The sequence below is a fragment of the Emys orbicularis genome, chromosome 2, assembly GCF_028017835.1.
Source record: "Emys orbicularis isolate rEmyOrb1 chromosome 2, rEmyOrb1.hap1, whole genome shotgun sequence".
Taxonomy (NCBI): Eukaryota; Metazoa; Chordata; order Testudines; family Emydidae; genus Emys; species Emys orbicularis.
In genome coordinates this window covers 231,000,914-231,025,602 of record NC_088684.1, presented here as the reverse complement: position 1 = coordinate 231,025,602, position 24,689 = coordinate 231,000,914, and the positions used below count along the sequence as shown (strand labels likewise).

Genomic DNA, 24,689 nt, shown 5'->3' with positions numbered 1-24,689 from the left:
TGGGCAAACCAATTACGATAAAATAGAGAATGGCCCAAACCTTTGTTAGGAACTCCGAGTAAAGCGAAACCAAACCTTGCTCTCAAGAAAGTTTTATGGTTCTAGCCAGGACTGGTAATGCTGAAATACCACAAGAGAGGCTACGCTGAAAAGTGTTTCTCCCCTGGAAGTAACTGCCATAAATCTCATGAAATTTTCAGCCCAATTTTGCTAACCCAAAGTTTGAATAGTTTTTATGAAATGCAATTGGATAAGCTTCCAAATATTTGGGTCAAGCCAAGCAACCAAATCTCCATAGGGTTACTTATCTCTGATCTTTTAAATAATAAAAAAAAAAACCCACCCAATGTGGTGGCAATATGCATACATTTATTAAATAATTTAGATTTTTATAGCACCTTTTATCTACAAGTATTAACACACTTGCCCTACTGTAATGAACACATATATTGGAATCATCACTTCTTCCATCACTGGACTGCAGCCACTTTTGGGGGTGGAATGTAGCAACTGTTAAACAGTGTTCAGCCCAACAGTTTAAGAAAGGAAGTGAAGAATATTATGTCCAGTTGACTCTGCAGTGGATGAATAGAATGTAATGACCTCTAATGGAATTTGCTCAGGAACCTAGGGCTAATGCCCATACTCTTGCAAATAGACATGAGGATGAAATCCTAGCCCCATTGAAACCAATGGCAAAACTCCCATTGATTTCAATGGGGTCTGGATTTCACCTAAGGCTTTAATGTCCACAAGTGGTCAGGCCCTCCATTGTACTCTAATTTAAAAGGCGGTACCCCAGCAACAGCCAGTATCCCTAACACAATGTTGAGGCATAAGATTAATATTGAATCAGAGAGAAGAGTGCTTCCCACTGATTGCCAGCACTACCTTCTGCAGCACCTTGAGTTTTGGGGTATACCCTTAGCTGGAGAAACCTCAACCTGAGCTGTCATGCCTGCATTTCCAAGAGAAAAATAATGAATCATGATGAAATACTTTCAGATTTCAATCACAACTAGCTTGGAAGGGGGAAATGTAGAATGGGTTAGGCAGAGATTTAGTGAATCATCTTGCACCTTTGCTATTTTAAGTTCACAACTAGTGCCACCTAGCTCAGCTGATATTTTAAAACATAGATTCACCGTCTTTGCCATGTATAGTGCAGCATAAAGGCAAGATTGTGAATACTACCTTGCTCGTGGCTAAAAGACCAACTATTTAATTGGAGAGTGGAACTTCCTTCCATTGAAGGAACTGATTACTCAGCTTGCTGGGATTGTTCCTGTGGGAACAGTTCTGTGTAAGAAAAGGACCAAACAATCCAACTTTGCCAGAAACATGGTCCCCATTTCAATTTTTCCTGAGGTGAAGAACTGGAGAATAGCAACACTGCTGTTTCTGGAAAGACAGCAAGTCTTGAAAATGTGACTTGAGAGGGTGCATGCTGCAAATCAAAACAAAAACAAAACACAACAACAAAGAAGCTAAACAAACATCTCACCTTTTTTGGATTAAAGGACTCAAGCCCTGCCCTTACTGAAACACCTGATTGATAGAAAAGTAGACAATGACCTTGAACTTCCATTAAGCCACTCTTTATTTGACGCAAGCCAATGATTGACTTTGCTAGTGATTATGCATCAAAATCAATGTTATGTTTGTTTAGCTCTTAAATGATAAGACGTCTCTCTCTGAGTGGTTGACTTAGTCCAAATGTTATTCAAAGGAAACTCCATGTGTGGGTTCTTTCCTTCTACAAATGAATGCATTCACTTCTTTATGTCAGACTGAGGCACTTTAATGTGTGGTTCTCATCACTGTAATCTTAATGCACTTCTTCATGGTGAATTTAATTATAATTTTTTTCAGTTTCTAGTTTAGAGCTAGAGGGCCAAATTCTGTTCTTCTGCACTAGTGCAAATCCATTGAAGTCAGTAGACTTGACTCACAGCCATGGTCATAGGGGGTGTAAATGGCAGCAGCTTTCTGCACCAACAGAGAAAGCTGTGACTCAAAATGGAGTCGAGAAGTGGATGAGAAGCTGGATATGAGTTAGCAGTGTGCCATTCTTGCCAAGAAGGCTAATGGCATATTGGGCTGCATTAGTAGGAGCATTGCGAGCAGATCGAGGGAAGTGATTATTTCCCTCTATTCGGCACTGGTGAGGCCACATCTGGAATACTGTGTCCAGTTTTGGGGGCCCCCACTATAGAAAGGATGTGAACAAATGGGAGAGAGTCCAGCAGAGGGCACAAATGGGAGAGAGTCCAGCAGAGGGCAGTGAAAATGATCAGGGGGCTGGAGCACATGACTTATGAGGCGAGACTGAGGGAACTGGGCTTATTTAGTCTGCAGAAAAGAAGAGTGAGAGGGGATTTGATAGCAGCCTTCAACTACTTGAAGGGGGGTTCCAAAGAGGATGGAGCTCGGCTGTTTTCAGTGGTGGCAGATGACAGAACAAGCAGCAATGGTCTCAAGTTGCAGTGGGGGAGGTCTGGGCTGGATATTAGGAAACCCTATTTCACTAGGAGGGTGGTGAAGCACTGGACTGGGTTACCTAGGGAGGTGGTGGAATCTCCATCCTTAGAGGTTTTTAAGTCCCGGCTTGACAAAGCCCTGGCTGGGATGATTTAGTTGGGGTTGGTCCTGCTTTGAGCAGGGGGTTGGACTACATGACTTCCTGAGGTCTCTTCCAACCCTAATCTTCTATGATTCTGTGAGTCATGCCCAGGGGAGAGTAGCTGGCATTTGCAATGTCATCTTGGAATGGGGCTCCAGCAGGGAAGGGCTGCTTTGATTTGCAACCTGGGCTCCACTGGAAACCTGCTGGAGAAGTATGGAGTCAGATCATCCTCTAGGTCAGGGTTTCTCAAACTTCATTGCACCGCGACCCTCTTCTGACAACAAAAATTACTACAAGACCCCAGGAAGGGGGACCAAAGCCTGAGTCCCCCTGCCCTAGGGGCCGCTGAAGCTTGAGGGCTTCAGCCCTGCGCGGTGGGACTTGGACTTGGGCTTCAGCCCCGGGCCCAGCAAGTTTAACGACAGCCCTGGTGACCCCATTAAAACGGGGTTGCGCCCCACTTTGGGGTCCCGACCCACAGTTTGAGAACTGCTGCTCTAGGTGCCAATATTATATACCTTCCCGGGTCAGTGCTGCCCTCTTCTGTGGCAGTGTTGCCTGGTTGTTAGCTTCCTGGTGGAATGGGAGTTGCAGTAGATTTTCCACTGCCAAGGGCCCCACACCAGATTCTATACTGGCAGAAACTCATGCAGCCCTTGGGTGGATCAAGCCCAGAGGAAATATTCCATATGTAAGTTGGTGTAACTAAGAGCAGAATTTGGTCAGGACAGCTTGCTTAATTACATAAAAGTATTTTCTACCAAGGCACTGATCCTGCAAGCAAAAGTTTAATTGATTTAAAAAGGAATTTTGCGGGGATACCAGCAGGAGGAACAGGCTCTGTTTTTCTGTACATTCTATTAAGAAAGAATGGGCCATAGTCTGCTGTCAGTTACAATCGTGTAATTCCAGAGTACCAGTAATTTTAACTGAGAGCAGAATTTACCGCAGTAATTCTAAATAGTCTAAAAGAACTGTACATTTAAAAATTAAATTGGCATCATTACACACTTAATGAAAGGCAAGACTTTTATTTGTCAGACTGTGAATAAAGATGTGGAGCTCTTAATATGTATATTAGAAAGGGTACATCAGTCTGTGGCACTTTGAATTTCTGTTGAGCTGCATATCACTATTAAACTCTTAGGACCTTCTTTGTACCACTCCATTTAGTCTCTAAGGAAGGGGTTCTCAAACTGGGGGTCGGGACTCCTCAGGGGGTCGCGAGGTTATTACATGGGGGGTCACAAGCTGGCAGCCTCCACCCCAAAGCCTGCTTTACCTCCAGCATTTATAATGGTGTTAAATATATAAAAAAGTGTTTTGAATTGATAAGGGGGGGGTCACACTCAGAGGCTTGCTACTTGAAAGGGGTCACCAGTAAAAAAGTTTGAGAGCCACTGCTCTAAGGACTCTAATACCTGCAGAGACTGGCTCCTATTTTATGTTCAGGGTAATCTCTTACAGAGAGGAGAGAGTCTGTGTGCTCTTTACTTTTGTTCTTGTTTATTTCAATTTTAAAAAGTCATTCAGACCGAAAGTGTCAGTTTGTTCTTTGTGTATGAAGAAACATAACATCTGGTGCTTAAAAATTACACGGTTTGGCTTCTGTGGGAATTAAAATTCCAAATGACTAATTCTGAACATAGAAGCCTATTCCAAAGTGTTTCCAATTGTGGTTTAAGTATAGCAGAAAAATTAATCTTGCTATGTAATGTATATACACTTTTCCTGGTTTTGTCTATTTTACTTGTGTGTGTCTATTGTGTTGTCTTTGTAACATTTGTGGTGCACCTGTACCAGCAATTTCAGCTGTTCTTTAGTGTTTGACAGGAGCAAGTGGTGGACACAATGAATCATATTGTCTGTTCTTCAGACCACGAAAGATGCTTTATAAGGCAGATTCTCCAATGTATCTTTATTTTTATAATTCTTGTACTTTCCCCATGATCTAAACATTTTGGTTTGACTGAATATTTTAAAGAGTAGAACTCAGGGCAATATTTTTAAATTATAGTTAAATATTATTTCTGCTATCTAAAACTGATTTTGAAAACTAGGAGCACAGTTAATGGTTTGCCTTTTTTCTTCTTCTGTTAATCAACAAATTATATGTACATATCACCCATCATGCCTTTCTGTGCACTTGCAGAGTAACTGACACACTTCCCAAGCTGCCCTGGCCCCTGAAAATGTCAATTACAAAACAATTTTTTTTTTTTTAAATTGCACAGAAATTGACTTGTGTAACCCAGTCAAAGTGCATGGATGCTGTACAACTATTTCTCCGTAATACAGTCAGACTGAATGAAGAGATCTGACTTTTCATACTGTCTTCATTGTTATACCATAGTGACGGTGCAGTATGAAAATCTGATGGCTGTAGCAGTAGAACTCTACTTCTGAAAAGGGAATTGTGTGCTGCATAAGCGAAGGCATTTTACCTTGGCGCAAGGAGGTAATAGTTCCTCTTTGTACATCTGGTGCAATTGCATCTGAAATGTTCCAGGCATCCCATTACCAGAAAGATATTAACAAACTGGATAGATTTCAAAAATGTTCAAAGACTGATAGACTGACTCATGATGAAAGATGAAAACAGCTAAACAAATATATCTAGGCTAAATTATGTGTGCCTGTGGGGTCATAATTCTACAAATATTTCACAGGTGCAGATGCCAAGGAGGTTAAATAATTCTATTTAGCCTGGTACAAGAAGGTATAACTAGGAGCAATGGGATCAAATTAAGAAAGGCAAAAATTAGGCTGAATATCAGAAAACCTTCCTAACAGTGAGAGCTATTAGATTATGAAAGAGTTTCCCAAGGGATGTAATACAAGCCTTGTTATTTGGGACACTTAAAATTAGACTGCACAAAGTACTAAGAAATGTACAACCTTGCTTTGGCAGGGAGATGAACTAGAAAACCTAGTAGCTCTTTTCAGTCTCTAAATTCTGTGACTTCAGGGTCTGATCCTGCACCATGAAAGTCAATCAAAGTTTTGCCACCGACTTCAGCATTACTGGGATTGAGCCGTCTCTGCCCATACTAACTATGGCCACCCTGCTTCTCCCTTTCTCCCCTTGCCCTCACAAACTGCCAGCCTGTTACCTCAAATGCTAAAAGTCTCACCCCTTTTGTTCTTTATTCCCAGGGAAGGCTCAGCCCTCTCCAATTAAAAAAACCTAATTGTCATACTCTAAAAAACTGCCTTCCCTAGTCCTCTCCGGCACTCCCAGATTGGGTAACAATATTGGCAATGGGGGCAGGGAGACATAACTCTAGTACATTTACCTTTTAAATAACTTTGAAAGGGAAAAATAAATCGTTTGAGGAAAAGAGATGGCTGGACGGGGGGAAGGGGAAGAGTTGTACAAATATACAATGAGCGTTTTTTAAAATGCTGTAGTGAGAGCAGAAGCAGCAGAGGGTTAGAGGGTGGAGAGAAAGAGTGAGAGAGAGAGAGAGAGCACATTACTGATGATGCCTTGAAGGGCTTCCCTCTTAACTTTGTGTTAACAATCTACTAGGCACATTTCCTTTTTAGATTCAGATTCAGAGTTTATTTAACCTGCAATATGGGTATCCGTTACCAAGTAGTATCCTCCAGTTATTATCTGAAGACACAATCTTTGTTTTAACCGATAGTGGGGCATGGGTGGGAAGTTGAGTGCAGTGTAATCTTTAACCAAGGAATCAAGCTAGCAAATGTGTAAGTGAAAGTATGAAAGATTTTATTGCTTTGTACCAAGAGAACCTGGTGTACTAACCACACATCAATGACATAAGTAGAGAAGAGGTTCACTTACTGACACATAACAATCCTATTCACTAACATTTGCAGATCATACAGTAATGGACCTCTATCTTAAGAGCCTGATTTTCACTATAGGACTTCATCTCTGCTTCCACTGGAGTGTGCACACCTTTTTGTATGTACCCATTTCCCTAGCACTAACCCAGCTGTGTGCAAATAACAAAGCCTCCACCTCTGCAGTCCAGTTGGGCAAATTGAAATTTTACATGCAAAACCCATCGCCTCTGCCCAGACCTGTCAGAACTTGTCTGCTGCACATGCTAGTCATTGTGCTGGAGACAGGTGAGCATTAGTGGACATGAAGAGGGCTGAAGAGGTGATGTCAGCTAGGGATTCTGAGCCTGAAGGTGGAGGCTGGAAAGGGTGCTGAGTGTGGGGCTGATGAGGGGGTGCAGGAAAGCCAGCTAATAAGCTTTTTAAAGGTCAAGCCTGGAAATAATGAACTCTGATTTACATTTCCTTCTCCTACCTGTCAGCCGCTCTGGGGTATGCTTTACCCCCTGCCATGCATGTGTTCTGTAGCCCCCCCCCCAAAAAAAAAGTTGTTTTTTTTTCACTCAGAATATTTTTCCAAACCCAATTCATATTGAAAATTAAAGTCCAGTGTTGCAGAGTAGAAAAAAAATGAAACTGAAACACTATCAGTAGATAAGACTCATTGTCCTTATGGGCATGCTTTTGAATGGCTTGATTGAGGAAAGGAGACATTACTATAGTAATGACTTTTTGTATCTGAGAATAAGGGGGGTGGGATAGTAGAGGTGCTGTTTTCTCCACACAACTAGCTGAGATATGATAAAAGAGATTGTAACTAAGCACACTGCAGAGTGTCACTGGGTGCTGTGGCCCACCAGTCCCCATTGGCAGTGTGCTCTGTGTCCCATGAGCTGGGAGGTAAATGATGCAGACGCTCTAGATTCTAGCCCTTGGTTTGTGTCCAATAATCACTTGCCCACTCCTAGCTTTAAAAGAAAAAGGTACTTTGCTAGGTCTGGCAGAAAGAAAATGTGCTGATATTCTAGGCATATTCTTAAACAGGTATCATAAAAGAGAATAACTTGACTCCTAGGGCAGTCCAATAGGAGGGGTATAAGGCTATTCTGGCCTTGTATGTGGGCTAACAGACAATTCAGTGCAGGCCTGTAGACCCACTGGCCAGAGATCAGTCCTGTCCTCTCTGGTTTCATTGGGGGCCTCTCCAGATTGTTCTCTGTGTCTCACCTGCTACTTTTAGGCTGTTCATCCCATACTCTGCTGCTGCGGGCCTCCTGCCACCAACAATCTGCTTCCAGGCTTAGCTTTCAGCTTTTGGGGCCTGACCTTCTCTCCCCAGCCAGCTGGGCTGCCACCACTTGTCTGCTGTTCACACTTACCTATAACCCAATGGCTCTCTCCCTGTTTGCCCAGGCTCTGTGTGTCACCTCTTTGTCCACTTTCACTTAGCATCATGGAGCCCTCTGTTGGCTGGATGCTGAAATGAGTCTCTACTGTTACTAGCATGATCTGTGGACAATGTTTTTCTTCCAGCTCATGCTGGAAGGGATGGACTCGGAGGTGCCACTACTGAGTCAGCATGGTCACTACAATACTGAAAAAAGACATTGTTTAATCTAAAACCGTCTTGCCGATTTAAAAAAAAAAAATCATTGGCTGGGTCCTCTGGTCCTGATGCTGAGGCTTTGTCCCATCTCGCATTGATTCACTCTGTCATGGTATTTATTGCTTTTCTTTAGTAACATAAACTTGGGCATTGTAATGTCTACTGTTTTGCCAGCTAGAAGGCGTAATAACAGATGAATTGCTAATATTGTGAGTTTAAATATCCGACAGCAGAGCTTTTAGTATTGTCCTAATACTAAAGGTAATGTGATGCCAAACTGAATAATTTGGTCTTTCCTTGGATGGCTCAGTGACCCATGAACCCTTCAGTGCCAACTGGCAAGGGGGTTACAGGAATGTACGGATCCTGGTATGTACATTCTGGTTCACGAAAGAATGTCAGGTGAAGTCTTAAATGAAAGCCAGGTCACATTGGTCATTAATATCATTGTGAAATGTATGTATAGATGCTATGTAAGGAGTTATGTAGGTATATTGGAAATATGTTCTAAAGTCCATATCAGGGCAGAGATAACAAACAGGTTTTCTGTCAGGCAAAAGATATTTCTTCACCTATTTCTGTTTGCATGTAAATTAAGCATTGTAAGCTAACACAATGGAAGCTCTATTTACATATGAAGTCAATGCGGGGAGGATGTGAAATAAACAGGGAGGCAGCACACCAGAGAATAAGCCATGTTGGGGAAGGCAGGGGGAAAGGGTGTCTGGCTATCATGAGTCTGGGTACTTTGGGGGAATATAAGGAGAAGGCAAGGAAAACACCCCTTTATCCTGCACCTAGGAAGTAATTGAGCAGTGCAACTACATTCATGAAAATGGGATCACAACCAGCCTTGGTTGAAATTCTGCAAAGGACCTTTGAGGTGAGATAAACTTCTGTAGACAGAAGGTTAGCCTGATAGGTGTAGTCTCTAGAAAGCATGTTATGATTTTCTTTTATATGTAACCTTTTGATTCCATTATCCTTACTCACTATCTCTTGACTCTTTGATAGTAAACTTATTGTTGTTTTCACTGTAAATATATCTCAATGCTGTGGTACTATATAAGGAGCTGATCCTGAGATGAATCATATAGGCTGGTGTGTACGATGTTCCCTTGGTGATAGCTGGCCTGGTATTTCTGTGAGTGTTCAGTGGAGAAGGGGCTGGATGCTACAGGGCAATGCTTCCAAGGGGGTTGGGGACTGAGGTGCACCTATTAAACTGAAAAGCAAAGGAAGGGCTAGCATTCCCACAGGAGAGTGCTTGAGTTGATAACAGGCTGGTAGAGTCAAGGAGCTGACACCCACATAAGCACAAACAAGTTTCCTTCATGCTGGAGCCAAGATGGTAACAAGGTGGCTCTCAGTCATGGGCACCCTGAGAACCATCATAGCCATCACTCAACTAAATCCAGCTAGGACTTTTAGGACACACCAATCCATTCTTCTTAGCAAATGATAGGAAAAATCTGGCACTAGTTCACTGATGCTCATGAAATACAACTATGGAGAGCGCCATACTTAAAAAATACCTAGACTCATGAACCAGAGTCAATCACCCAAAACCATAATACTAAACTTGACCTGTATAACATCTTCAAATTCTGTATTTATTTTAAATCTCAGCAATCTACCTCAGAGTTAAATTACTAAAAATAATGTATTTTAAAATTATTTCCCCAATCTTTGCAGTCCTCCAGAATCTGCAGTTCTCTATTTGTAAATAATTACCCTCATCCTTTTATTGGAAAATCGAAAATCCCTTTTTTCCCCCTTGATTTGGTATATTACTAAAAAATTGGAAAATAAATTGAAAATTAAAAAATGACAGTGATGCTATACATATCTGACTAATACCTGAAATTTCTGGTGCTTGGAGTGCTGTTCTTTGGAAGTAGTAATGCACTTAATGAAACTCTATTCTGGAAAATTGTTTCTTTGTTTATTATTCAGTCATGTCTTTTTTTTTTTTTTTTTTTTTTTTTTTGTATTGGACCCAATCCAAAAAATCCTTACAAAGTTCTTAATCTATCTATAGAAATACAAAACTCTCCTTAAAATGGAGTTTCGTCTGAATAAGGGCTTCAAGATTTGGCTTATTGTAATTTGTTCTTTTTAGCGTAATTGCATTTCAAGTTATGAGCTGGATTAATCTAATAGCTGAAGTTGGACAGGTTGGCATCTGTACATTTAGAATTTATGGAAGCTGTCCAGCTATGTGAACTGGCTCTTGAGAGGAATGTTATCTTCAGATATCTGGAATGAGGGCTGTTCATATTGTAGTACTAGAGGCTGTAGGGTACAAAAGTCTTCAGTCTGCTGAGAGCTAGCGATTTGGCTGGGACTGTTCTGTTTGCGGTATGTAAGGACATTTTTTCCCCCCCTCAGGATTTAGAGTTCAGCTGGAATCTTTCATAACGGAGTGAAGCTAGAAACTTGACAGATGCCTGTGCCGCCACCGCCTCCTCCCCCTCCGCCACCACCTCTCCCAGCTTCTGGAGGACCACCCCCACCACCTCCACCATTGCGATCTTCATTACCTCTGGTAAGATCTGCTTTTCATTTTGATTAGTGTAGCAGGGTAAATGTTTTCTGATTATTTTTCAGATTTATTTCAGATTATTGTGATAATAGCAGGGGCAAAGAACATAAGAACGGCCATACTGGGTCAGACCAAAGGTCCATCCAGCCCAGTATCTTGTCTACCGACAGTGGCCAATGCCAGGTGTCCCAGAGGGAGTGAACCTAACAGGTAATGATCAAGTGAGCTCTCTCCTGCCATCCATCTCCACCCTCTGACAAACAGAGGCTAGAGACACCATTCTTTATCCATCCTGACTAATAGCCATTAATGGATTTAACCTCCATGAATTTATCTAGTTCTCTTTTAAACCCTGTTATAGTCCTAGCCTTCACAACCTCCTCAGGCAAGGAGTTCCACAGATTGACTGTGTGCTGTGTGAAGAAGAACTTCCTTTTATTTGTTTTAAACCTGCTGCCTATTAATTTCATTTGGTGGCCCCTAGTTCTTATATTATGGGAACAAGTAAATAACTTTTCCTTATTCACTTTCTCCACACCACTCATGATTTTATATACCTCTATCATATCCCCCCTTAGTCTCCTCTTTTCCAAGCTGAAAAGTCCTAGTCTCTTTAATCACTCCTCATATGGGGCCCGTTCCAAACCCCTAGTCATTTTAGTTGCCCTTTTCTGAACTTTTTTTAATGCCAGTATATCTTTTTTTGAGATGAGGAGACCACATCTGTATGCAGTATTCAAGATGTGGATGTACCATGGATTTATATAAGGGCAATAAGATATTCTCCGTCTTATTCTCTATGCCTGCAATGTATTTTGGATCAGGTGTTTGGAACAAAAACCTAGGCCAGATGTGTGTGTGTGTGTGTGTGCGTGCGTGTGTGTGCGCGCATGCAAATTTAGCACTTATAAGTACTCCCCAAAACACAGAGAGCTTGATTTTAGTTTGAAAATGTGCACGTGGGAAGTGTTGATTTCTTCTTTCATTTCTAATAGCTTGTATTAAGGATTGTAGTGTTTTATCCTTAGGTGTTTTCCTTCCTGGGGATCCACCACATGATGCTTTTATCATGTTCACAGGTACAGCTACTATATGTAACAGATCACCTGGTTGCATGTCACCAACCAGTGCATGTGCCCTTGCAGCGAGCGGCTGATGCCCTGGCTGGAATTCCAGGTTCTTATTGTACTTTGGTTATGCTGATCCTTGGGAATGCTTCTTCAGGCCCTTTTTTGTGTGTTGCAATCACTTGTTTATGGGGTGTTTCAGCCTTGAAGTTATGACTGTAGAGAAAATAATGAATAGCCATATTCAAGGCCAAGCATCTCTGATTTCCTAGCACACTTTCTCTGCCACGGCTCTATTCCTTGCAGCACGCATTAGTTTTCTATCTCTGTAGAAATAAGTGCCCAACTCTTTCAAAAATAGAGCTTGATTTCTTTTATGCCTTCTGGTGCTGATATAAATACATACTTCAGACCCTTGAACTTCTCTTTCCTGCTCTGACATCCATGCCCATTTTGTGAAGGAGTCTATCAGTTTTATTTGATTACGTTCCAACTTTGTCCTCTCCTAGGGAGAAATTACCTTGCACCTTCTTTATTTGCCATTCCAAGTTTTAAGGCATTCACAAACTGAACCGTCCCGCAAAACTATCAAAAACATGTAAGGTGGTGAAGGGGGAAGGGAAGAGAATAGTGCTTGGGCTGAAAACATACAGGTGGAGGAATTCTGGTTTCTCTGGTTTAGTTTTGATTTTCAGGCATATTGACTAGAGTTTTCCTGATGTTTGTCTCACAGATCCAGTGATACACCTAAATAGGTGGCCTGATTTTCAGAGCAGCTTAACGCCCACAACTGCTATGGAAGTCAATAGAAGCTGCAGGTGCTGTTCTCTTAACATTAGCCACCTATATTTAGGCACCTAACTTTAGGCATCCAGTTTGAACATTTTGGCCACGATATACAAAGGGACAGGTCCTCAGCTATGACCCAAGTGTAGGAAGTGTGCATATGTGTGCAAAAGTGGCTTAAAGCTCAACACTGCACTCCCAGATCCTGTTACAGCCAGTTTCCCAGCACAGAGTTAGTGCTGTCCTCAGGCTATTCTATCTTACACCAGCTATAAATGGCCCCAGTGGCTGAGAACCCAGCCAAAGACCAGCATAACAAAGGGGTGTCCTGGCCATGCCACTTTTTCCTGGTATAGCATCAGCAGGAAGGGGTTGTGGGATAAGAGCCTCTAGAGCAGTTCCATGTAAGTTCATTCCTGCACTGGGATGATCCTCTGACTGGTTATACTGGTTTTAGGGCCAGTTTACGCTGGTGGCACAGTGGATCACCAGTCTAGACCAGTTGGAGGCAACTCTGTGGCAGGTTTTTTCCTTAGGGACTAGATGGCACCTTAACGACCCAACATTCTCAGCAATCTACCTCAGAGTTATTCCTCTCTAGAACTAAACATGTTCTGTTCTCTGGCAGACTGGTAACTGGCCTAATACTTCTTTGGTGTAAGTATCTCTCTCTCCCTCCCCCACTTCCTGTGTTAGTTGCAAATCCCTTCTGGAAGACTGTGTAGCAGAGGCCCAACTAAATGTGTTGCTACTGTTTTCTGCAGTAGGTCTGGTTACTGCCTCCCATTACTTGTCACACATGGCACTATATCTGTTGGGGAAAAATGGAAATATCTCAGACATAAGGAGCTTTTAGAATATGCAGCAGCTGGCTTCAGTCAGTTCATACTCTGCCTCCAAAGGGGTTACGTTTTACCCTGAATTTTGCTCTCCCTCTATTGCCAGAGAATGTTGACATCTTCCCATCATTTCATTTTAATGAATTACAAAATGTATTTCTAATTTATAAAGCATACTCAGTACATTACCCTGTCAGCTGGAATTTGGAAAATCTTCCAGCACAAGTGCATAATTTAAAGGGAGTAAATGGATCCTGCATAAAGAATTATTAGGACAATTCTGCCAAATGTTATTCTCGCATAACAGTGAAAGGAATCTTCTCTGCTAAAGTTGAATCAGAGGGAAGACCATCTTTAAGAGGCCCTCAGTGTCCAGTTAGTTCTACAGAAGCAAAATGCTGACATAGGTCAAAGCCCTATTACAACTGTGTATCTGGCTAAAGGGAATCCATAACAAGTAGCTACAGACCATAGATTCTTTTGCTAGGAAGATATTGTCTAGAATTTGGCATCTGTATCTTACAGCTGCTAAAACTGCCCAGCTGTTGCTACAGCTGCTGAATTTACTGCTGGAGAATGGAAATATAAAAATGATAGGCAGTAATATAAAAATACCATTGAAACAAGCTTTGCCTAGTCAATGCACACAGTTGAGTCTACACACACACATGTAAGTAAAGGGGTAATTTTTATACCGATTTAGTTAAACCGGCACAAGTTTTGTACGTGGAAAGACACAAGCCCGGTTTAAACTGATACAAGAGTCTCCACACACAAGTGTTGCATCAATTTAATTAAACTGATTTAAGTTAAACTGATGCAACTTCTATGTGTAGACAAGCCACAAGGGCTGCATTTAGTATTTAAATACCCTGCATTTTCAAGCATGCAATTATATGGGCTATGAAATTATATTATTTTTAAGAGTCCTGGATACTCATACATGGACCTCTACAGTTTTCATCTTTGCTGTCACTAAGGGGAGCTTGTCAGGTTGGCCTTCAGAATAAGGGGAAAAGCTGTATGATGGATATTTTATGAAAAAAATTATCCTGAAAGATCTCGTATCTTGTGTGGGAGCTTATCTTGGTATTTTATCTAAAAGATAGAACAGCTTTTATTTGGTGATCACATAACACTTATGAAATGTTGCTATGCAGGTGTGATCTGGCATCTGGCTTTGCTGCTAGTTAATTCAGGTGAACCTGCAGAGAGTGAGTCCTTGCACTTACACAGATCAGATGACATTTGTTAAAGAAGAACCAGTCAATTACTTCCCACTTTGTTTTTGTCATTGTGACAGAACGAAGTAGCTGATTCAGGCCAGGCGAAGTCTAACAAAGGGAAAAGAAGGATGCTGAAGAATTAAGGGGGCAAAGAGTTGAGGCTGGTAGAGTAGGAGAGTGTTGATGTAAGGAGAGTGGGGACAAGATGAGATTGAACACAAGGAAAGAGAGTAAGAACAGAGAGGAGGACTGAGATGGAACTAAGTTTTAAGAAAAAAATGTAAGGAAAACAGCTGAAACAGAGCAGGGTTGTTGGGTTCAGTTTGGTGGAGCGTCTCATTTCTACTTTCCAGCAGTCTCCTTTCTTTTTTTCTGTCTCCCTTTGGCTTTGCCATTGATGGATCGAGTTGTGGCCCTTCAGTTTGTATCTGTCAGACCCTTGTGCCACACCTGCCTTATTATGTTCTTATTTGTGTGACATGGTCAAGAAGTACTTGCATATGCAACGTGGTTAGAATAATCATGGATCAAGATCACGCTGCACCAATTTTATTAAATGTCACCAATACTTTGGAGTATATAGGGTTACCCTGGCCACTTGAGATGTTAAGAACTTCCACTCCCCAGGGTAAGTGAAATAGTTCTTACATTACCTACTTGCCTGCATATTTTATCAAGATCTCATCTATAAGTCTGGATCCCTTGTTAAGCCACAATCCTCAATGATGTTGCATCTTTTCCTTTCTCCAAACCCCAGACTGCTGTTTGCTCTTGAGTCCTTTGCAATTTTAATACCTTCCTTGAGTCAGAAGAAAATTAGTTTGGTTTATACTGGTTTTTAAATCTCTTGAGCTTGGAGATATTCTGATATGAATGCTTTAATTATAGAACTGTGTTCTACTTATTTCATAGCTGACCTGTTTTTTCCCCCATTTCCTTGTAATTCTATCATACAAGCAGTCACAAAAAATGTTGAAATGATACAAAGATGGAATTCAAGGCATGTTAGAAACCACCTGTGCCCAACAGCTGAACAACTCCTGGCTGCTTGAGCATGTAATAAAACAAGGCTTTCAAATGAATTTTGAGGGGACATGGGGGGAGGGGGGGGTTTAATACATGCAGCAACCGTTGTAGATGCTACTTGTTAGATATTTATGTGGCATGATAGGAAGCTGACACAAAATGTAAATATAACTAATGGGAGTAATTGAGCATCACTTTGTGTGCCTGCCTTCAGGGGTCATAGATAAAACGGAGTGGGAGTTGTAGGAAGAAAAAAAAATGATGGGGCATAGGTTCAGGCAGTGGCTTATAGAGTCTTAAATCTGGGTCCTCCTGATGGAAAGGGAGCAATTGAGGAGTTTGTCCTCATAGTCCAATAAAACTGAAGGAGTTTGTTTCACTTAAACTTTCTAATCTTTCTGTTTTCCTCGGCTCTTTTTCTTTTGAAGTGTATGTATTTTTTTATTTGGTAGGGGAACGGGTTCCTATAACAGCCCGTGATAATGTTAAAAGCAGTCACTGGTCTGGAACTAGAAGGATTACAAAGATGTCATTGCTGAAGCTCGCAAGAGAAGAATGAGAGTAGATGTTTTGTTTTGATAAGCTGCTATTTGTTTTAAAGTGCAGTAATTGGTTTACTGATCTGCTGCATGTGTCTACACAGGGCCGGCTCCAGGCACCAGCTGAGCAAGCTGGTGCTTGGGGCAGCAGATTGTTGGAGGCGGCATTCTGCCCAATCCTAGGGCGGCACGGCCGCTTTTGTTTTTGTTCTTGTTCTGCTCCGGCCGCCCTGTAGGGGGCGGCGGCGCGGAGAACCAGAGCACCCTGCAGGGTAGTCCTCTTCCTTCCCTCCCCGCCGACCGGAGCGGAGCCCTCGCAGTAGGCGGCAGGAGGCGGCGCAGCGGGAGGGGCCGTGTGGCAGCGCCCCTGCTGTAGCCCTGGCCACCCCCTTCTATCTCTCTCCCGCCCGCTCCCTCCCCCTCCCCCCCCCCCAAGCCGGTCCCCCTGCACCCGCGCTCTGGTTTTTTTGTTTGTTTGTTTGTTTGTTTGTTTTGCTTGGGGCGGCCAAAAAGCCAGAGCTGGCCCTGTGTCTACAAGCATCCATTTCTGATGTATTCAATCAACATCTATTAAAATGTTACAAGGAGTCCTGTGGCACCTTATAGACTAACAGAAGTATTGGAGCATAAGCTTTCGTGGGTGAATACCCACTTCGAAAGCTTATGCTCCAATACTTCTGTTAGTCTATAAGGTGCCACAGGCCTCCTTGTCGCTTTTTACAGTTCCAGACTAACATGGCTACCCCTCTGATACTATTAAAATGTTGATATTTTAGGAAGTGTATTGTATGTACTAGACCCTCACAGTAGATGTTTGTTTAATAATTCAGACATTTCTGAAGTTTAAGAAAATATTTCTGCCTCTCTTCAGAATTATTTTGTTCTTTATAATGAAGGGTCAGGGCAGAAATGAACCAAAAAGACACAATGGCTCAAATAATTAAAACCAATAGAATTACACCAGGAGTATTTGGCCCATTGTTATGTTAAAACCAAAGGTGAAAAATGTTCTTGCTTCAGGAAAGCATTTAGTTAGTACAATGTAAAACCTGAAATAACGCTAAATGTAAATTATCACATGGATTAATTATAACTGTTCCTGAATTCTTATTTAATGAAATAGAGTTAAGGGAAAATTACAATAGCTGCTGACCATATGGCAATCTACTGGTTTCTTCAATTGGCTATTGTACCTAACTTTCTACTCTTGCATTAAAAACCTCAGAGGAACAATTCCTCTCTATATAACAGTGTGATAAATGCATAATTTACACAGAGATAGAATTTCCAACGTTAGGGAAAACATCAGATGATCTCTGCAGTAGGGGACTTTTTCCTTCTTCTCTTTCATGCAGTTGCTATGTTTTGTCAGAGAAAACCTTGTAAGCCTGCTTAAGAAAATTGGAAAACTACAGTGTTATCTCTGAAGTTGTGTGGGAGTTGTTTTGCCGTTATGACATTTTTGTACTGCTAATGTTCAGAAATGGAAATAATACGTGTAGAACAACTTGGTTGAATAGCATGGGAATGTACTGCCTCATGCATTTTGGATATATCTTTGAATACTTTTAAGTCAGGTACATGATTCATGTAACTTCTGAATATTTCTTAGTGTTCTTCGATTAGTTCAGTTAAGAGGTTCTCCCAGATGTAGAGGTGAAAGGTCACAATACTTTTGAGCAATGTCAGATCTTGGCTGTGTTTCAAATAGACTTTGACTTCTGTCTTTCTCCTAACTTCTAGAAGGAGTGATCTAGTGCCACCTTTGGTTAGAAATCTCTTTTCAGGTGGTTGTATTTTTTTTTTTTAATTCTGTAGCAGCTAGCATTGGCTGCAGTAAGAACTCAGATATAAAGAAAATAAGGAGAAAAAATGACTCTCCTTCCAGTTTAAGAGGTGATTTTAGAGGCAGTAAATGCTGCTGCTCATCTGAATGCAGAGGTTCTTTATGAAGTCATGCACCGCGCAGTCACTTTCTACCCAATTTTGAGGAGAATGCAGATCCCGCAGAATAGCGAGATAAGGAACTAGGGGTGCAAGTCAAATCTGGATCTCTCACAAGGCAGTGCAGCGTGTTATCAGTAGGCAGTCCTGATTCTATTGCAGCCTTTAACTTCCTAGTCTGTAGACCTTGAACTACCAGTCAGTTTTTACCCCCAAAGTATCTATTTTGCTCCATATTTTTATTAAGCCTTTAAACAGACTCCAGAATCATAAGATTTCCCAAATACTGCAGTATGTAAAAATAGGTTTCTTATATTAAATGCAGCTTGAATTTGTTTGACTTTAATAGCTACAGAGAGGCAGGCTGGATTGCTGGAAGGACTGGACCATTTGGCATGAGGAGCTAAGCATTCCTGTTGGGTTTTCCAGTGCTTTCTTTATTAACTCTAGAGGCAGGATTTCTTGAACCACAGTCACCAACGGACTAAAGAAAAACACTTTTTTTTTCTTTTTAGACCACTCACCAGTGCCAGTGTTGCCAACTCCTGTTACTTTATCAAGAATCTTGCGATATTTGGTGGTTTTCTTAAAGCTGCGCCTGGGGACAACTGATGACATGAGAATCTCAGTTTTCACTTAAAGGGAAACTTCTAGCCCTTGTTGTTGTAGCAGAAAGCTTGAAAACACAAACCAAGTGTACTCTAAAAGTTCAGAAGGCAAGCAAAAAGAGCTTCCAAATATTTTTTTAATCTCATGATTTTGAGGTCTGATTCATGATTTTTTGAAAGCTTGGAGTTGGCAATACTGCACCCCCAGCCCTGTCTTTTTATGGTATCCCTGCATATTACCACTCAGATTAGAGTCTGAATTTGGAGTTTGGCCCATTCTCTTCCTGGGCCACTCTCTGTAAAAGTGGTGATGAGAAGCTTAATTTAAAAAAAAAAAAAGAAGGATAAATTGGTCTCAATATAATCTCAATATTTTTAGCTTCATATGGAGTATCTTAAAAAATGGTAGAAGGGGTTAGCTTGCTTTTTCCCCCCCGGCTGTTTGTGTGTGGATTTCAATTTGCCTCACCTTGAGTAATGAAGAAAACTTGCTCTTTGTGTGTCTTGAGTATGTAGCCCATTGCGCTGTCTGATACTAGTATAATTGGAGATGATCTTCTTGTAGACAGTGTTGTCACCATACAGACTGTAACTGCTCAAATAATTGGGATATTTGTGGATACCCACTTATTTGATTTTTTTTTTTTTAAATAGTGGAAGAGGCTGGCTTGCAAAGGAGTGGTACTTCTTTTGTAGTCATGTTGAACTGTTACAGCTCAAGCTGCATGAAACTGTAATCTTTATATATAACCTTCTGTATTCATAGCTTAAGCGGGGCAATATGAATACAAAGATAAAACCATGCCAAGATGACATTGCTCAATTTATTTCTGTCTGGACTGGTACAAGGACATGTACTGCATATAGTTATAGATGATAATACTCTAGAATGATATGTTAACTAGGATCATGCTGACTTTGTTGATAGGAAGCACACTTCATTTAAGCAGTTGTGTTCTGTGCAAGGCTGTTTTTATAATATCCTCCATCGTGCTTAACATCTGACTTTAGTAGAAAGCATTCCAAACTAGAACGGCCATAAGTTTTTCATCCATATGACTTGTGCATAACTTTGCTGAGTGTAACTCACTGAAATACCACTAGGCCATCTGCAATACATACACATACTGCAGGTGCAAATTGTGACTGGTGGAATTTGCAATAGATTTCAGCCAGTCAATTGGTACTATTCTTACAACCTGTCAGTTAAAAAAAAATCCCATACAATGCCTTGAGTTAAACTTCTGTACATTGCTGGAATGTGATGGTACAAGAAACTGAAAAGATGTTCATTTTTTCCTAGCCTTAAACTGATTAGAGTTTTTCATGGATACAAAAGGTCATTTAAAACCTTAGAATGTGTTTGTGTAGGTAGCCAGACAAGGTGAATCATATAGTTTCTTTAGAGCAGGCCTAGATTAAATTATGGTGCTTGTAGGAGGTCAGAGATACTGTTATTATTTACTTGTATTACTGTAGTACAGAGGAGCCCTCATTATGGACCAGGACCCCTAGGTGCTGTGCAAATACAGAGTCAATGTTGCCAACTCTTATGACTTAATTTTGAGTCTTGTGGTATTTGGCATTTTTCTTCAAGTCTCAGCTCCGGGAATTATGTCATTACATGAGAATCTCATCTTTCTGGGAGGGAGGGAATGCTAGCCCTCATAGATGTGGAGAAAAGCTTGATAATGTGAAACCAAAAGGCAAATAAAAAACCCTTAATATTTATTGTTTTTAAAAATCAAGAGATTTTTAAACCAATCTTGTGATTTTTTGGGGGGGTTGGGGGCAGGCTGACTCATGGTTTTGGAGGACTTGAGATTGACTGTACTGCAGAGTTCACATTGCCACCCACCTTGGTGCCCTGTGTGATTGTGTGTTTGAAATGGTTTGAAAGCCTGCCCTGTAGAAAAAGAACTTGATACAAAAGCATACGCCAGCCTGGTCAAACTTGGATGCCAGAAAGTTAGGCACCTACAGTAAATAAAAGCGGCTCAGCACTTCTGAAAAATCCATATCACTTCTGTTCAGTTAACTAAACATGGATTTAGATCAGGGGTTCTCAAACTTCACTGCACTGGGACCCACTTCTGACAACAAAAATTACTACATGACCCCAGGAGGGGGGAACCAACGCTTGAGCCAGCCTAAGCCCCACCACCCCGGCAGGGGGACTAAAGTCCGAGCCCCCTCACCCAGGGCTGAAGCCCTTAGGCTTCGGCCCCAGGCTGTGGGGTTCAAGCTTCAGCCCTGGGCCCCAGCAAGTCTAACACCAGCCCTGGTGACCCCATTTGGGGTCCCAACCCACAGTTTGAGAACCGCTGATTTAGATGCTTACATTTAAACACTCACATTTGAAAATTTTGGCCATAATCCCTCAATCTGCCCAACATTTTGCTTGTTGCAGAAATGATCCAGATTTGAAATAAGATGTACAATATTTCATATTGTCTGACTGTGCAGCATCTGTGTTACAGGAGGAGGATTTCACTAACTGGATTGGTGTGTGCTGGTGGTGGTGGCAGTGGTAGGAGTGATGATGGAAATGAGTGCTCGGATCCAGCTGCAGACAGTTAAAGCCTTGTCTATGCTACTTTTTTCCTTTCAGTTTCCCACCATAGCTATTGTGACGGGATATTGCAACCACATGCAGTATCTTTGGGACCATATTGTGTTAAGTTTATGTATTGCTGTGTGCCAAGGATTGTGTGCAACTCCGGGGGGGAGGGTTGCCACAGCTCTGGCTGGAACTAAGAGCACTGAGTGGTGATTAAGGAGAATCACTCAGGTTGTAAACACCTCGAGAGAGGTACCACCCTTGGGGAAGCTAGCATATACTGGTTTAAACTGGGGTTTCTGGAGACCAACAGACAAAGAAATGGTTTTTGCTATACAAACTGACTCAGGGCCTTCTTTCTGATCCAGAAAACAGACAGGATCTTCTGTCCAAGGGAAAGTACAGTCATGGGCAGTGGGTGGAGCCCCCCTTTGGGGAGACTAGCTCCCGGCTCCGCCCCACGGCCGGAGCCCCGAGACCCCCTGCTTCCCCCCCTCCCCCCGCAGCTGGAGCCACAAGCCCCCCTCCCAGAGTGCCCCCCTCGGCTGCAGGAACCCTGGGCTGCCAAAGCCCTGAGCACTCCCCGCCTCGCCTGGAGGTGCCCCGGGCTGGCTGCAGCCTGCAGCACCCCCCCCTTGGCTGGCCGAAGTTCCGAGGAGCCCCAGGCTGGCCGAAGCCGCGCCATGCCTCCCCTTCCCGGACCCAACCTGTTAAGACGCTTTTGATGTGCCCCAGGCACGTTCCGGGGCGGCTGAGGAGGTGGTATGTGCCTCCTCAGCCACCCCGGAACGTGCATGGGGCATAATAAAACAAAAACTTGGCCGCCAAACCCTGGAACGGGGGGATCTGGTGGCCACAGCAGAGCCTCCCCTGGCCTATTATACCCGCCGCCCATGAGTACAGCGATGAGAATTTGAGAAATAAGTCTAGGGTAGACACAACCTACCTAAGTATACACATTGCATGACCTTTTAAATTGGGTAGAATCAGATTAGAGTTTTCTGCATGATTAATAGTGAGGCCATAGTTAATAACTATTGAGCTGAGCATAGATGGCATGAAACTGGCTGTGTCGTTCTTTGAGGATAATAACCTACCATGAAGCTATCTGGCTGTGTCCTCACTTGTGCTCCATTTGAAAGAATGTTTGCGTGGTAGCATTTCCTCACATGGGTAGTGCTTGAAGCTTAACTTTCTAGAGGACTGTGTTTACACAGAGATTGCCGTGTTTATTAAAGTAAACTGAATGCCAAGAATTAATTACTTTCGGCCCGTGCTGCAGAATAGCAGTACAATAAACAGCCCCCCCTGATCCTGCAATTGGCTGTGCAGGTGGAGCCCAACTGAAGCCAGTGTGGCTTCATGCAGGTGACAGGGTCTTGAGAGATCAGGGCGTTAATGTGAATAGTAAACCCCAAAATCACATACACCAACCTTCCTATTAGTAAACAGAGTTTTAAAATGGCTTTCTACTAAGCATAACTGAGCTATTTATATTTGTTTGAAGTTTATTTTTTTCTTGAGATTCTTTTATAACCTAGCAAAGAGTTAAAGCAAACCTGTTGCATATTTGAAACAAATGCAATAAAAATGACTTACTGTTTTTCTCTCTGTTCCTAGTCTATTTTATGCCCACTAGAAATAGGGCTTTTAAAAAGGCTTTTCTCATTGTAATCACACTTTGTTGCATGGCTCTAACTGCCAGTTTGACGATTCTCTGTATTAAAAAACCCCCATAAATAAATACTGTTGCCTGCTGGGCAGACTGCTGCAACAAATTGAGTGGTAAATTCCACTCAAGTGTAATTATAACCTAGTAATCAAGTTTGAGGTACTCTGGGCTTCGCACTGGACTTGTGCATGTTTATGATTAGAGCTGGTTAGGAATTTTTCAACTAAATTGTTTTTCTGTCAGAAAATGCTAATTTGTCAAAATTGTTCGCTAGGAAGGGTCAGTTTCGACAAAACATTCATTGCAAGACTTCTTAGGTCCAGGATGGAATTTCTGGTTGAGACAGTTCCACGCCCCAGAACAGCCAATAGCCTAGTGGTTAGGGCATTCACCTGGGATGTGCGAGACCTGGATTGAGGTCCCTGCTCTGAATCTGGCGGACAATGTATGTGTGTCTCGTTCTCTCTTCCTCTCCCTTCCCCTGACAAAAAACATTGAAAGGTCTCAGTTTCATCCTGATATAGAACAAGAAACATTTCCAAAATCTCAAAAATATTTATGGAATGGGAAAATCATTTCTTGCCCAGCTCTACTTATATCACCTGCTGTACTAAAGATGCATTATGTAGCACAAACGCTGGGCACGCTTTCAGATTCTTGATCTCCAACTACCCTTGCACCCCACTCCTCTCCCCAAAACCCCAATACCTTAAATAGTCTATTTCCTTTTGATAACAAAAATAGAATTTTATTATTTGTTGACTGTCCAGGCACCCCATTCCCAACTTTATATGAAATTGACAGATGTTTTTAAAAACAAGCTTATGAAATACATTGTGTCTGATTCCTACAGGAATTGCCCTATTGGAGCAGTGGTCAAACTAGTCTAATATCCTGTCTCTAGCAGTGCCAGTACCAGGTAATTCAGGGGAAGGTGCAACCCTGCCACAGGCAGTGATGGACTAAACTACTTATAAGCAAAGTTTCTTCCTGATCCCCATTAGTTAGAAGTTGACTTGTGACCTCAAGGATGGGAGGGGTGGAGTATGTATATACCTTCCAAAACATGTGGTGTTTTGGTTTTTTTTATTATTGTAACGCTAGATGTTCTTGTTATCTATATAAATCTTCTATCTTGTTCTGACTCCTGCTAAGCTCCTGCACTCCACTGCTTTCCAAATGTGTAGTCATTTACAATTATGTAAAGTGTGCAAAATACTACCATTCTAATTTGGTAGTGTTTTACACCTGCTGTGCACTGTGTGAATGACTACACAAGGTGCAGGGCAGTGAGAACTGGGTGCATTGACATTTAAGGGTCTCACGTGGAATACGTGGGTCTTACAGAAAGCAAGTCCCTATCATCAAGTGCAGTTAGTGCTGGAAAATCCTGTTTCTAGACATAGCTGCAAGTTAAAATTAATAGTAGTCCCTATCTCCTCTTCACCATTGCAGAGGAAGGTCAAGGTGAAGGAGAAAGCACCTTGGCCTGGCCATGCTGATGCAGGTTCTGTTTAGGTCAGCACAATAAAGTGTTATAGTGCCGATATCCTAAGGTAACCCACATACCTCCTGGGTGTGGTGTTCTGTCCCCTCTAGTGGCACCGAGACCACTTAGGGATTAATGAGTCTGCTCTAGAGCCTTAGCTAAGTGCCATTTGGCTTTAAGTTCATGCAGTAGAGGCTCATGTATTTTGCTCCAGAGGTCCCAGGTTTGATCCCACCCGCCAACGACCGGGATCTGTCGACGTTACAAGTGGGGGCTCGTCTGGGATTGCAACTGGGAAGTCTGTGAAGCTCGGGATGCGCTTCCTCAGCTAGGGGAAGTATGT

At 42.1% G+C, this 24,689-nt stretch overlaps 1 protein-coding gene across 1 annotated transcript in view; it reads left to right on the top strand.

Moving 5' to 3' along the window:
• The window catches only part of WIPF3 (WAS/WASL interacting protein family member 3), a 49,937-nt gene that overhangs the window by 5,892 nt on the left and 19,356 nt on the right, over positions 1-24,689 (top strand). Inside the window, exon 2 of the mRNA XM_065398449.1 lies at positions 10,437-10,593. Coding sequence (XP_065254521.1) covers positions 10,492-10,593 — 102 coding nt within the window. The 5' untranslated portion in view covers positions 10,437-10,491. The remainder of the gene's footprint in view (positions 1-10,436; positions 10,594-24,689) is intronic.